The sequence below is a fragment of the Manacus candei genome, unplaced genomic scaffold (assembly GCF_025592945.1).
Source record: "Manacus candei isolate 608988 ecotype Guabito, Panama unplaced genomic scaffold, ASM2559294v1 h1tg000003l, whole genome shotgun sequence".
Taxonomy (NCBI): domain Eukaryota; kingdom Metazoa; phylum Chordata; class Aves; order Passeriformes; family Pipridae; genus Manacus; species Manacus candei.
In genome coordinates this window covers 19083746-19097671 of record NW_026138051.1, presented here as the reverse complement: position 1 = coordinate 19097671, position 13926 = coordinate 19083746, and the positions used below count along the sequence as shown (strand labels likewise).

The following is a 13926-nucleotide window of genomic DNA, read 5'->3' as shown; positions in this document are numbered from 1 at the left end:
CCATTCGATAGAACCATGAAGCAAATAACTTCAGATTTGCTGGCAGATAAAAATGTTAAAATGCAGAAGAATTAACACTGCTCTAATTTAGTTTATTGACTTACTGCTGATTTTTGCTGTGATAAGACAATTAGTGGATTTTCTTAACTGGATAGTAAATAAAATTATGATAAAAGTCATAGTCTTCTTTAAAATGACCTTTTTTCTGTTTTAATTTTTGTATACATTAACTGTGTCAAGCAGTGGGATTGTGCTTTGTGTGTAGTGACAGTTCCTTTTGCACTGGGTCACTTCAGTTACATCTCTTACTAAAGAACATTTCCATCCTTCCAGTGAAGAGCAAGTCGATGTTGAGCTGGTTCAACGGGGTGACATTGTCAAAGTGGTCCCAGGAGGCAAATTCCCAGTGGATGGTCGTGTTATTGAAGGACACTCCATGGTAGATGAATCTCTCATCACAGGTGAGCATTTGCTTTCTGCAAATGTAAAAACGTTCTCCTTTAGACCAGTGTGAAGAAGGGCAGGTGGAACTGATGTTCTCACTCTCATGAGGAGGTGGTGGCTGTTACAAAGGCCTGTTTTTCAGCACTCTGCTGTTGCCCTTCCCTCAGGTGAGGCCATGCCTGTGACCAAGAAGCCTGGGAACACAGTCATTGCAGGGTCCATCAACCAGAACGGGTCCCTGCTCATCGCCGCGACCCACGTCGGGGCTGACACCACTCTGTCCCAGATTGTTAAACTCGTGGAGGAGGCCCAGACCTCAAAGGTAGAGCATTGTCAAATTCACATTAGACAGCAGCACACCACATCACTTGAGGAGTGGCTGAGTTTGTTTAGATTTGAATTGCATAATGAAGGTTCTTGCTGATTAAGGACTTTGGTACAGGCTCGTGTGCCAAACCTCCTCCTTTTATGAAGTCAGTCTCTAATTATAAACTGTGGCAAGCCAAGTGTGCTGCCCAGCTGTGACTGTGTCTGGAACAGAAGGGAGTCACCATGATGCTGCTGAGTGACCTGTTTCTCCTTCCCAGGCTCCCATCCAGCAATTTGCAGACAAACTTAGTGGCTACTTTGTTCCTTTTATTGTGGCTGTCTCTGTGGTTACCCTTCTTGCCTGGATTATAATTGGGTTTGTAGATTTTGGAATAGTGGAAAAATACTTTCTGGTAAGTAAATCTCCTTAAACACCTTCTGAAATATTTAATAAATAGCCTTACAATTCTGTTAGACTGCAGTGGTTCCCCTTCTGAATTGTCCTTGCAGGCAGTTGCTGACTATTATTGTTCTTGTTATTAGTTTTACATTATGTATTTTTTTACACTGTATCACTCCTACATTTATACTTAAAGAAAGAATCCACAGTAATTAATCAACTCGTGGAAGTTAGTATTAAAAAAAAAAAGTTAATTAAAAAAATTAAAAAGTTAATCAAAAAAATTTCCCACCATCCATCCCTTCTCTGTGGAGAAAAGAGGTCCCTTATGTCACAAGCTCCAAGTCTGCATCCAGCTCTGTTAGCAGAGCTCTAGGTGAATTCATATTGGGAATCATCTTCATTACAGATGCCAGAGGAGGGTCAGGATCCCAGCCTGGACTTTAGGGTTGCTTGGATCACAGGTCTCTTGGTTCAAAACTAGTTCTGATTAGAATTTTTTTACTTTCAGGAAAGCAATCTTCATGTAATATCTGGTTGTGGTTTTTTCCTCACTGTATTGATACAGTATCTTTTATTACATTAGAGGGTGAAAGTTATGGCATGGGGTACCTTGTTTAGGAAAATATCCTATAAATGAAACAGTCATGGGTATGTGCAGTATAGAACAGAACTTAGTCATGAATTTACTCATTACTCTGAGCTATTTTATAATTTGCCCGTGCTTCAGTTTTAATATGAATACTTTAGCTGATGAATTTGCAGGTTTTTCCAGCACCCAGGGCAATGTGCAGCTAGATGTGTTGTCCTGTTGTCCAGCTCCTCCTCTGAGCAGGCTCCGTCCCCCGCAGGGTTACAGCGAGAGCCTGTCCTCGGCGGAGGTGATCGTCCGCTTCGCCTTCCAGGCCTCCATCACGGTGCTGTGCATCGCCTGCCCCTGCTCCCTGGGCCTGGCCACCCCCACGGCCGTCATGGTGGGCACGGGCGTGGGGGCCCAGAACGGCATCCTCATCAAGGGGGGGGAGCCCCTGGAGATGGCACACAAGGTGAGGGGGGCACTGCTGCGGGGGCCGCCCAGCCCGGGCTCGCCGCTGTGTGCCAGCTGCTGCTGGACAGGCTGTGCCATGCCCCAGGGGGCAGGTGTTAGGAGCCACCTGTCCTGGGGTACCTGTCAGTGGGTCTTGGTCCATGGGGGAAGAAAGACACACGACACACAGTAGGGTGAGGAGACAGAGAGATGCCTGCCTGCTCAGCGTAGCAGGCAGCTTTTGTTGAGATCGCTCCCTCAACTTTCTCACTGTGCAAGTTTGGAGTTGGCTTCCTGCCAAATCTCCGAAACTCGACAACAGGGTCTCCTTCCCAGAGAGGGAAGGAAAAAAAAACGAAAAACCAGGCAGCCAAAGTTCTAGCCAAAATATATATATATTATGTATAAAACAGAGATATACAATGAGAATTATATATATGAATCTATGACCCCAAATAGCTTCCCGAAGTCGAAGGGAAGAGGGGGGAAGGGAGAAGGGAAAAGGATAAAATAGGGTGAAAAGGGACAAATAATAAAACAGATCTACACAATCTAAAAACCCAGCAAAGCTGAAGAATTGGCAAGAGCTCACCACTTCCCTTGAAAGAAAGCAGTACGTCTGGACACGGCCCAGCACTCCCCCCTCACGCGTGGCCGATAACAGCAGTCACTGTAGGCCTCAGCTCCAGGTAAGCCAGGCCCAGACAGGGACCACCGTTCTCCAACCTCGCCGGAAGAGAAGAGAGCGAACTCTCTTATCAGTGCCTTATTTATACCCTAGGTTACGTAAAGGAATAGCATGGAATACTTCCTTGGTCACCTTCCCAGCTCCTTCCTGGTTACAAGCTGGTTTCCAGGAAGGCCTAGACTGAAACCATCACACTCATGCATACAATATAAACATATTCTTGCAAAAACATTTAGGCATGCAGCACCTGCACTCAGCCAAACAGCTTTAACCTTGTGCTCTTTATAACTCAAGGCTGTGTCCACAGGAACTATCTAATTAGCTTTACTGCTCTCATGGAAAACGGCCCAACACTTTGTAATATTCCAAACCCCTCAAGCTTCAATTGTGGGGCTGCGACTTCACCCCACACTCACCCCAGAAAAAGGAGAGGGGGATAACCCAGGTTCTTGTCAATAATTCCCCTGGGGTGGATTAGAGTGAAACGACACTGAATAATCGGTGTCTGAAAACATATCTAGGTAGGGTTTATTTTAACAGTTTTGTTTGAACAGGTATGTCAGCATTTTGGGTGTTGTCATCTGTATTGTCTATCATAGGGATAACCCCTGGGGGGAAAATGCATAAGGGAGAGAAAGGAAAGAGAGGATAAGGGTAAGGGAGAGTAAGGGAAAGCAAAGCTGAGAGTGAAAGATGTCTATAGTCACCGCCCACTGGGTCCAGCGATGGGACTTGGGAGTTGCAGCTTCCAGGTCTGTCAGTTGAAGTGGTGGCCTTGATCCATTGGGGGTGGGGGAGGGAAGCCTCCACATTCAAAGAAGTTATGAGTTACTATATCCATGGTTAGTGTCACAGGCCATGCCAGGAGCCTCCAACATCTCCTGGGTCTGTGCTGAGTTCCCACAAGGGCTCTGGCAAAAGGGTTTTTCCTGCCTTTCAAGATTGGGGGCGGGGAGGGGAGGGATGGTCTTTGATGGGCCATCAGAGGTATGATGCAAAAGTCCTGCAGAAGCCTGCAAAAGTCCCTTGGCAATCCTAGAATGCACAAATCATGAACCATTTCAGTCTCTGGAAGCAGGGACCCCGGGGTTGTTCTGTGCACATCACTGGTGTCAGTCGTCAGTCCCGTCAGCAGGTTTCTCTAAAAGCGGTGGTTTCCTGAGGAATCTGTACCTTGAAGTTTGTTTCACTGAAAAAAATCTTCCTGTTGTGCTGCAGGTGAAGGTGGTTGTGTTTGACAAAACAGGGACCATCACCCACGGGACTCCAGAAGTGATGCAGGTGAAGTTTCTGGTGGAGGGTAACCAACTACCTTGTCATAAACTGCTGGCAATAGTGGGGACTGCAGAGAGTAACAGTGAGCACCCCCTTGGAGCAGCAATAACCAAGTACTGCAAAAAGGTGAGTTAGTTACACAGGGGAAGAGCAGTTTGTGTTACAGAAGAACCTCTCTTGCAGTACTTCATAAATAACACCAGACTATCCGTACATATGAAGTACTTACTGTATTTATTTGGGAAATCTGAAAACTGTGGGACCACATAAAGCACTTCATGCCATATTAGATGGGTACTCAAAGTTAGATTTTGATGATTCCTCCTGTTTGTTCGAGTGCACTTTATTTTGTGGGCTTTGTAAATAGAATATGCTTTTATATATGTTTAAAAACCTCCTCTGTTTCCATCCTTTTTCTCTAGGAACTGCACTTGGAAACCCTTGGAACATGTACAGATTTTCAGGTAGTTCCAGGCTGTGGCATTAGTTGTAAAGTCACCAATATTGAAGCATTGCTCTACAGGAAAAATAGAATGGTTGAAGAAAACAATCTTAAAAATGCAACTCTCGTGAAAATTGAGGAAAATACAGATGAATCGGCGCAGCCTGCTTTGATTATTGATGCTGAGCTACCAAGTAAGTTAATTCTGGCTTAGAGGATAAAATGAAGAATTTTTGCTTTTGTGCCTTTAGGATCCCAAGAGTAAGGTCACTTATTTTTGTCCCGAAGAACTGGACTGGCATCAAGGCACACATTATTTGGTTGGTCATTAGTTTATTTTGTGCTCACGCATCACTCCAAACATTTAAACTAAATACAATTTCAAGTTATATATTGAATATGGGGCTGGAAAATCATACAGGAGTTCTCTGTCAGCTCTCTCTAGTTTTACTTTACTTTATCCCAAGTTACCACTTGCTTGCCAAAATTATGTACATTTGCACAACTGAGTGGTTTTCACTCATTGTTAGATCTCTTTCAACTGCACTGGGCTGTTACATAGATATTAGAAGGGCTGAGAGGGGGACTTGGTCCTTTATTGTTGTTTGACCTGGGATTTTTGGTCCTCTGACATGGTAACTACCCAGCACTGAAGAAATGTTGCTGTCTCTCTCGTCAAGAGCACATGAGGAGTTCAGGAGGGCAGGAATTATTAAGAAAGACTGTTTCTGTTTGAACTCTCTGCAGTGCTATTTCACTGCACGCTGGGAGAACACGGGTGGGATTAGCTGAAGGGAAGCTCCCTGGTTAATCCATATGATGGAAGGACTGTGTTTTCTTCCTTCAGCTACCATGACTTCTCAGAAATACTCTGTTCTCATTGGGAACCGGGAGTGGATGACCAGGAACGGGCTCCTTGTGAGCAGTGAGGTTGACAAAGCCATGATGGAGCACGAGCGGAGGGGCCGCACGGCCGTGCTGGCAGCTGTGGATGGTGAGTGTGGTGCTGCTGCTTTGTTCTGAGCTTCATTTCTCACTAAATACCATGTGAAATATCCCATAAATAGGAATTATTAACTAGTGATGTAATAGCAGTTTACCTGAAACAGAATAATGGGATGAAAAGAGATCATTAACTAGTTTTGCAGCACTTTCCTATGAGAGAGACCTTGTCATGCCTTTCTTAGCTGACAGGAGAGTTGGACATGAGCATAGAATTCAAAGAGAGCAAAGGGGAAGAGAGGAGAGAAAAGGTGGGGTTTTTTTATTCTGGTTGGATAGTCAATGGTCTGTATTGCTTTAAACTTTGCTGCCCTGATACCTGTTCTTGTTCTGCTTTTTATTGTCAATATTACTGGTTTTGGAACTGGTCTTACTGGGGGGAAAAAAGTTACTTTTTTGTTTCCTTCTGAAGCAGTAAACATCTTCATTATTACAATCACTTTCCTTCTGTTTTTAGGAGTACTGTGTGGCTTGATAGCTATTGCTGATACTGTGAAGCCAGAAGCAGAGCTGGCAGTCTACACTTTGAAGAGCATGGGGTTGGAAGTTGTCCTCATGACTGGTGACAACAGCAAAACAGCCCGATCCATTGCCTCTCAGGTGAGCTGCTGCTCCTGTGCCTGGGTTTGAAGCTGGGCTCATTGTGGCACTTGATACTGCTGGTGGCTGGCATAGAACTGGGCTGTTGTGAAAGATGGCAACGTAAAAAAATTTGGAATAAGGAGGAAATGCAAGGAGCCTTTTTGAATGAACCCGTCCACTGTGATGGGTTTTGTCTTTAGCTCAAGAGTTCCCGGGTTTCACCCTTCCCAGTCACATTATTCCAGGCAGAAGCTTTAAGAGGTGCTGGAAGAGCTGCCACACAGTCGTGTCCTTTCTCTCTCTTCAGGTTGGCATCACCAAAGTGTTCGCAGAGGTTCTTCCCTCCCACAAAGTGGCCAAAGTGAAGCAGCTGCAGGAGGAGGGGAAGCGGGTGGCGATGGTGGGGGACGGGATCAACGACTCCCCGGCCCTTGCCATGGCCAACGTGGGCATCGCCATCGGCACCGGCACCGACGTGGCCATCGAGGCAGCTGACGTGGTTCTCATCAGGGTGAGAGGGAAAAGTGCTTGGGTGAAGGGAGCTGACAGGAGGGGCTGGATGTGCTGAATGATGCAGATCTCCCCTGAGGTGTACAGCCTCCATAAACCGGGAGAACTGGAGCAGAGCTTGTTTTCATCCTGTCTGTTCGGTGTGCTGGTGATTATCCTGTGAAGGGAACTCCCCAGTCTTCTGGCTACTGTGCCTTTTGGGGTAATTAAAGTTTGAGAATGGGCAAACAGGAAAAAGTGACCTAGTCTTTGGCAAACATAAATTGTATTTGTCCCACAGCACCTCCAGGTTTACAGTCACGAGGTTACATACCAACAACACCTGGGCAGAGACTGTGGTCAGTGTTTAGAGCTGCACTGGGAGGTGCTGTGTACATTACTTGGATTATGATGACATCTGGAATAAGACTGGCACTGACTGTATGGGCTCTGCAGACAAACTAGAGCAGCCTATAGAGTGCTTACTACAGTCTGTGACACCTGGTGTGTGGGACTTAGCTTTAAAACAGGAGTATAAAGACACTACATGGGGGCCTTTCTTTCTCTCTGACTTCTCCAATAAACATAACTTGCAGGATGACTTGATGGATGTGGTAGCAAGCATAGATTTATCAAGGAAAACTGTGAAGAGGATCCGGATCAACTTTGTCTTTGCTCTGATTTATAACCTCATTGGAGTTCCCATAGCTGCAGGTATGTGAGTGTCTCCCTGCACTAAGAAGATTGGGCCCAGTGAGTAGCAGATTGCAGTGATTTACTGCTGTGGGGGAGAGTTTCCATTTTCTTTGCTTCTGGCTGTTGGTAAGGGCAGAGGTCTCTGCCTGGGCACGTTGCAGTGGGTATTTGTGAGCTGTCCTCCTCCCACACTGTGGCTACTCTGGATATGCTCAACACATCAAAATAACTTCAAGATAAAAGGTTTATTGAATGAGCCTGACCTTGTGAACAAGCAGTTTACTGCAGGGTGGGCAGGACATTTCTCCTCCGAGTTTCAGAGTGTGCAGGTGACACACCCAGGTGTGAATTCACCTGAAGTTGAACCTGAACCTGAGATAAAACACAAATCCTTATGTATTAAATATTTGTCGTTTAAATTAAAATCCTATTAATTAACGCATTGGGATGCAACCAAAACTAGGCAGTCTGTGTGAAATTTTAGGTGTTAATAGATGAATAATGGAGTGTTCCTGCTCTGAACTTTTTGTTGTTTGCTTTTTCTAGGTGTCTTCCTGCCCATTGGGTTGGTTTTGCAGCCGTGGATGGGATCTGCAGCAATGGCTGCCTCCTCTGTCTCTGTTGTGCTTTCTTCTTTGCTGTTAAAGATGTGAGTTGGGACAGATTCAAAGCTTGGATCTTTCACTTAGAGTGGCAGAAGATAAGGGTGGGACTATGAGAGATTTCAAAGCCTTTTGAAGAACAGTTCAGGCAGGTCTGTTTAGCAGGCAGTAATGCTTAAAAATGTCATTTCTAACTTGAAGAGGGATGTACAAATCAGAAGCGTGTTCAGAATGAAAATTCCTTATGGCCTTTGTGGATTTGTGAGAAACCTTGTCAGTCAAATTATAAATGGCTCTGGCTTGGGCACAATCATACACATAGGCAGGTTTTATCTGTATTTCAGTGTACTTCACTTCAACCTGAGAGGTGTTTGTTATATTTTGTTTTTTCCTTCCCTAGGTACCAGAAACCAAGATCTGAGAAACTGGAGCTCAGGGCCCGTGGCCAAATGAGGCACAAGAGCCCGTCAGAGATCAGTGTCCACGTTGGCATTGATGAGGCTGGGCCTGGCTCCCCCAAGCTGAGCCTGCTGGATCGAATCCTGCACTACAGCAGAGCCTCCATGAACTCCCTGTTCTCAGACAAGCGCTCCGTGAGCAGCATCGTCCTCAACGAGCCAGACAAGCACTCGCTGCTGGTGGGGGATTTTGGAGAGGACGACGACACGGCCCTATGAGAGACTTGAACCCCCTCCTCCCACCCCCACTAGGGCAAAACAAAGAAAAACACCTGGAACAAAATGAAAACACAACCAAAACAGCTCTCTGAGGCCTGTGCATGTACTGATCCCTCTGGAGGTCTTTCTTCTTCAGTGTAGAGGTACTTTTTGCAGTGACTTTCCAGAGTATTTTTTGTTGGGTTTTTTTTTTAATCTAGACTTACCAAAAAATCTGGTGCATAGCTGTTGATGCTGACAAACAGGGCTGTGTTCCCATTCCATGAAGCTTGCAGTATAGCATTTATTTTGGCAAATTGTCAAAATACAACTAAGGAAACCAAGGAACCAGAACAATATTTCCCAGCCTTATACCAGGCTGCTTTATGCATAGTCGAGTTCAGTACTGTGTTGAAAAAGTGTGAATTACTGCATCTGCAAAGTCTGGAGGTTCTGTTTGCAGAGAGATGTGCCTTACTTCAGAACTTCCTGAACCCCTCTCGTTTCCATAGCCTGCCTTCTGCCAGAAGTGGTTCCTCTCAAATGCCTTTTCATTTTGTAAACATCTGGCTTCAGCTTTTCACACTCTGAGCTTCAGCTGATCTCCCCGTGTGATCCTGCACAGCACAGACAGAGAGCTTTGGGCTCACACCCACACTGAGCTCTGCCCCTCGTGCCCTGGGACACTCCTGCTACTGACACTGCTTGAAGGTTGGCTGGGTTGGGAGGTTTGTTCATTCCCAGCCTCTCCTAAGCCAAAAACTTGTGCAACATGTGAATGCAATATCAGTGCCATGTGGTATTAGCCAAAGTGTTCAGATTTAGGAAGGCAGTGTAGTTACTGCTCACCACCAGTGGCTGCTGGCACTCCTTAAATGAACCAGGAGAGTTTATCACACAGACTACCTTTAAAATCTTTACAGTTCAGTCTTTCCTTCTAAAGATAAATGTCTGTGTACCAGGAATGGTTCAGAATCCCTCCATGGGTTGGTGCAAACCCCCTTTGCTTGCACTGTTCAGATCCAGGCTTTGTGAATTGAGACAGTCCTCGTTTGCTACTGAACTGCAATATCAAAATGCAGGTTTTGATCATGAAATCATTAATACTAAAAATACCCTTGGTGAGAAGTGTTCATCACCCAGTAGCTGGTTACCTGTTGGTTACTCCCTGAGCCTGCTGCTGAGGTGGCTGTTGGCAGCAATTCCTGGGATCAGTCAAGTTGGATTTCATTAGGAAGTACAGCCCGTGGTGTAAGCATGTACCAGTCGTGCTTGTGGAGGAGAAATACTCGGTTCAGTTTGGCATGTGATAAAGAGATCTCTGTAATGTTCTGGTTCTTAACTTGAAGCCTGATGTCAGGGCATAGATTGTGTGTGTAAAAAGTCATGAGTAAACAGCTTTTGCATTTTATCTGAGACAAGTCCTGCTGTATGAGAGCAGAAGAGCTGTGCTGTGGCTGTTGTCAGTAAATCAGTGTACTCACATTGCAGTGAGGAGAACAACATCATGTGTTGCTTCTGCTAGTTTAAGAAACAAAATATTTCTGTTGCAGGATTTTTGATTTTTAATATTTCTAATGAAAACAGAGTATTTTTAAAAATTAGATTATAGCTGTATGTAATAGGTAGTATTGTTACATGCTGAGATACATCACTGCAAAGCCATTCCATGAGGTGTTCTCACTTTGCAGCAGCAGAGCTGTTCTTACAAAGCAGGTTGTTACCCGACAGCTGTTAAATCATGTTATGATGGGTTTTAGTGCTTCACAGTCATGCCAACTGTTTCCAAGGATTTCAGTTTCCTTGTTTATCCACCCTCGTTCTCGGTGTTGTTCTTGGCACAGTTCTGCAGGTGAAAGGGAAGTGTTTAGCTGGTTTTGACTGTGCTGTGGGTGGTCTCAGTCACTGCTCCTGGCGGGAGTTTCAGGGCTCCAGGTGCTGGTTGTGGAGTGGATGGCATGGAAATGACACATCAGGCTCTTCCTGCTGGAAATGGGGAGGTGGTTCAGGGCTAAATTCCTGGTTGGTAGATAAAGCAGCATGAAGAACTTGTTATATACTTGTTATATACTTTCCAAGTATATTTTTAGAGCACTTTGCCTCTTGTTGTCCAAATTGTATGTAGGTGAATGTTTACAGCAGGCTGCTGTCTTTATGTCCAACTTTGTCCCAACACAGATGTTTTCCCATGTTTACCATTTGCTGTGAAACTCAGTGTTTGATCCTGTTACAACAAAATAAGGCTCCTTTTCCAAACCAAGATACCTAATGATGTGCAGAGATGATTATCAGGGAAAAAGGAGCAGTAGATGCTGGCTGGGAGGGATGTGAGAGCAGCTTGTAGGGACAGCCAGAGGACCAGACCCTGGGGAGAGGAAATAACTGAGCCCAAGGATGGATGGGGACGAGGTGGTTGTGATAAATTCAACCCAGATCTTTGAAAGCAGGTTGTCTGTCCAACACTCCCCAAAGGTGTGCTAATGACTTCCACAATGTTTATCTTGTGATTAAAATATTACATAAGGTGCTTTATGTTGAAAAACCAAAATGTCTTTCAGTTTGAATGTACAGTGCAAATGGAATAATGTGGGAGCTAAATGTAAATGTTTTAATATGTAAATAGGTTTATTCCTGTTGTAGACAGTTTGGATTCAGAAATTTAAAATATCACTTGGAAACACACAGTTACAAACAAAATTGTATTACTCCTTTGTCTATTTTATTTTCTGTGTCTATTTATAAAACCTGTGCTCTATTTAATAAAAAAGTATATTTGCTCCAGGTTTTAAAAGTTGCTCTTTGAATCTTACCAAACTTATTTAAACTTCTAAGAGTTAAAAACACTTGAAATTTTATACCAAAAAAAAAAGAACGTGAAGTTGACAACAAAATTGAAGCAAGCAAACATTTTTATTTATTTAAAAACTATGCCTATTTTTTTGCTTAGAACTTCCAACAAAATGTTTTAAACTTGAGAATTTTTTTTATTCAATTTTGCTACGAAGAATGGAGAAGTGAGTGCTGGTGTGGAATGTTAATGCAGGGCTGTTACAGTTCTTTGCATCTAGAAACATTTTCTCATGCTTTCTATTCTTTTAAGACTGTGCCTCCATCATTATAATGGCAATTACAAGTCATGTAATAAAAATGTGACTGAAGGCTGTTTTAAATCATGTTCTGTGATCTCTTTTAAGTATTTTTTGCTTGGTCAGCACAAGGCCAAGGGTTGGGGTTTGTGTGTGTTTCCAGCCCTGCTTAAACACAGCCTTAAGCAAACACTGAGCCTGCATGAAAAACTGTAGGGCTGGGAGCAAGTGGTGTCAGTGAGAGCTGGGAAATGGAGGGATAATCCCCCTGTGGGAGCATCCCCGTGTTAGGGGTCGGGATCGGGGGAGCAGCTGAGGCTGGAAGAGGCTGCTAGAGGTCACGGAGTCAAAACCTGTCACAGCAGGTGACCCAGGGCTGCTTGCCTGGGACTGAGGTTTTCAGCTTCTCCACAGCCTTTGGACAGGCTTTTCCAGGGGTCAGTCCTCCTCACAGTAAAAAAGTGTTTTCTTGTGCTGGGATGAAATGTCCCATGTTTTGGGTTGTGCCCCCTGCCCTGTTCTCTCAGTGGGTGTCACGGAGCAGTCAGGCTGAAGTGCAGTTCTGTGTCCCAAAGCAAAGTGCCACGTGTGAAGTGGGGGGGCAAACTGCCTGTGAGTGTTCCTGTGCTCCTCTCATGGAGCTGGCTGGGCTCCCTGCCTCAGGATAAGCATTTGGGTCAAAATCTGCCAAAGCCCAGACACTTTCCTGAGCAGTGTTTGAAGGAATGCAGAGCACTTACCCCCTGTCGTGCCTTGCTGTGGTCTGTGAGGGCCAGCACAGCTCCAGGGGGGTTTATACCTCCAATTTGTCAGGATAGAAAAAAGGTGAGAGGCCTGAACAGGTCTTATGTTTTTGAGTTTTCTAGAAGCAGCTCTCAAGCATTTTAACTAAACAATGAGTGAATGCTCCAGTACTTCTCTGAGCTGCTTTCTTATTTTCATTAAAAAGAACCCAACAAACTAAAAAAACCCCCTCTGCTCTGTTCATTCCCCCACGCCTTGTGCCTGTTCACAAGTAGGTTGGCCAGGCTGCATGGGCAGAAAAAGAAATCCTGATTGGTTTTTTGGGATTGCTCAGGCTGGGGTCCCGCACAGCTCCCTGGGCCCTCAGCTCATCCCTGCCCAGTGCTGGGCTCAGCTGGACACAGGGCAGAGTTTTGGTGTGATCTGAGTGCTGGAGGCCTCCTCTCGTGTGTCCTTCCCTCCCCAGCTGACTCAGTGCTGGGTGGGCAGATCCTGCCGTGCTGGGAGCGTCCCTGGGACGGGCAGTGGGAACAGGATCCCTGAGCCTGGGTCTGACTGAGCCGGGCAGGGGAGACCCCCCGGGCTCTGCAGGCACCTTCAGTGGCCACTCGGTTTAGGCAGAGGGAGTCTTTACCACCGGCTCTGCTGTGTGTAGAAGTTTGCATTCAAGTCCTTCCAAGATTAGTTTTACTTTCCATTAAGACACAACCCTGTAATTTCTTCCTCTTGGACTGTCTCTTTGGCCTGGTGTGCCCCAAGAGGTGTGGAAACCTGCAGGTTTAGCACTTGTGTTTTGGAAGATACAGGTTTGTTGCACAGAAATAGTAACCAAAACATTTGGGTTTGTTTAATTTAGGCCTTGAGTCATTTTGGGTTAAGAGAGTGTGTGAACCTTCTTGTTTCAGTCTGAATGGTTCTATTTTAGCTCTGACTGAATTAAAAACAAACACCAAACCAACAAAAATTAGCTAGAATTTTTTTTTTTTTTTTTTTTAACATATCTATCCATCCACAGCTTTGTGGCAGATTGTTTAGGGAAATGGATCTAAAGCATCTTGGTCTGCAGCCTTGGGCTTCTGTCACTGCAGGACGGACACGATACCTGCCATGTACCACACTACCCTGATGTGAAGCTGCACAACCTCTCTGAACAGAAAACTCAATAAATTAACACATCTGCATCTTAAGATTATCTCAGCTGAAGGTTCCATAGTTTCAGGGAAGATAAATCTGCAGAACCCTGATCTGGATTCATTGAAACATCTTCTTTATGCAACCTGTATCTTGTTGTTAAAACCAACCAACAAAAAAACCCCAAAAACTCACATGTTCATCAAGTAGCAAGAAGGCCCCAAATACTGTGTCAAGTGTTCTTAGGAACAAGGTATGACACATAAATCTCTTTATTCAGCTGGCCAATGTATATCACCTGTGATTCAAGATTAATATATAATTAGAAATCATTAGGATCCTCCTGGAATTTG

The 13926-nt window shown here is 44.8% G+C and overlaps 1 protein-coding gene across 18 annotated transcripts in view; it reads left to right on the top strand.

Moving 5' to 3' along the window:
• The window catches only part of ATP7A (ATPase copper transporting alpha), a 29219-nt gene extending 17434 nt beyond the window's left edge, over positions 1-11785 (top strand). For all 18 annotated transcript variants that reach the window (XM_051789988.1, XM_051790073.1, XM_051789997.1 and 15 more), the window contains 12 exons: positions 334-461; positions 612-766; positions 1032-1166; positions 2005-2199; positions 4087-4269; positions 4566-4779; positions 5433-5579; positions 6045-6187; positions 6477-6680; positions 7255-7372; positions 7901-8003; positions 8357-11785. In XM_051789988.1, the coding sequence (XP_051645948.1) occupies positions 334-461; positions 612-766; positions 1032-1166; positions 2005-2199; positions 4087-4269; positions 4566-4779; positions 5433-5579; positions 6045-6187; positions 6477-6680; positions 7255-7372; positions 7901-8003; positions 8357-8633 (2002 nt within the window). In that variant the 3' untranslated portion in view covers positions 8634-11785. The remainder of the gene's footprint in view (positions 1-333; positions 462-611; positions 767-1031; positions 1167-2004; positions 2200-4086; positions 4270-4565; positions 4780-5432; positions 5580-6044; positions 6188-6476; positions 6681-7254; positions 7373-7900; positions 8004-8356) is intronic.
• The last annotated feature ends 2141 nt before the right edge of the window (positions 11786-13926 follow it).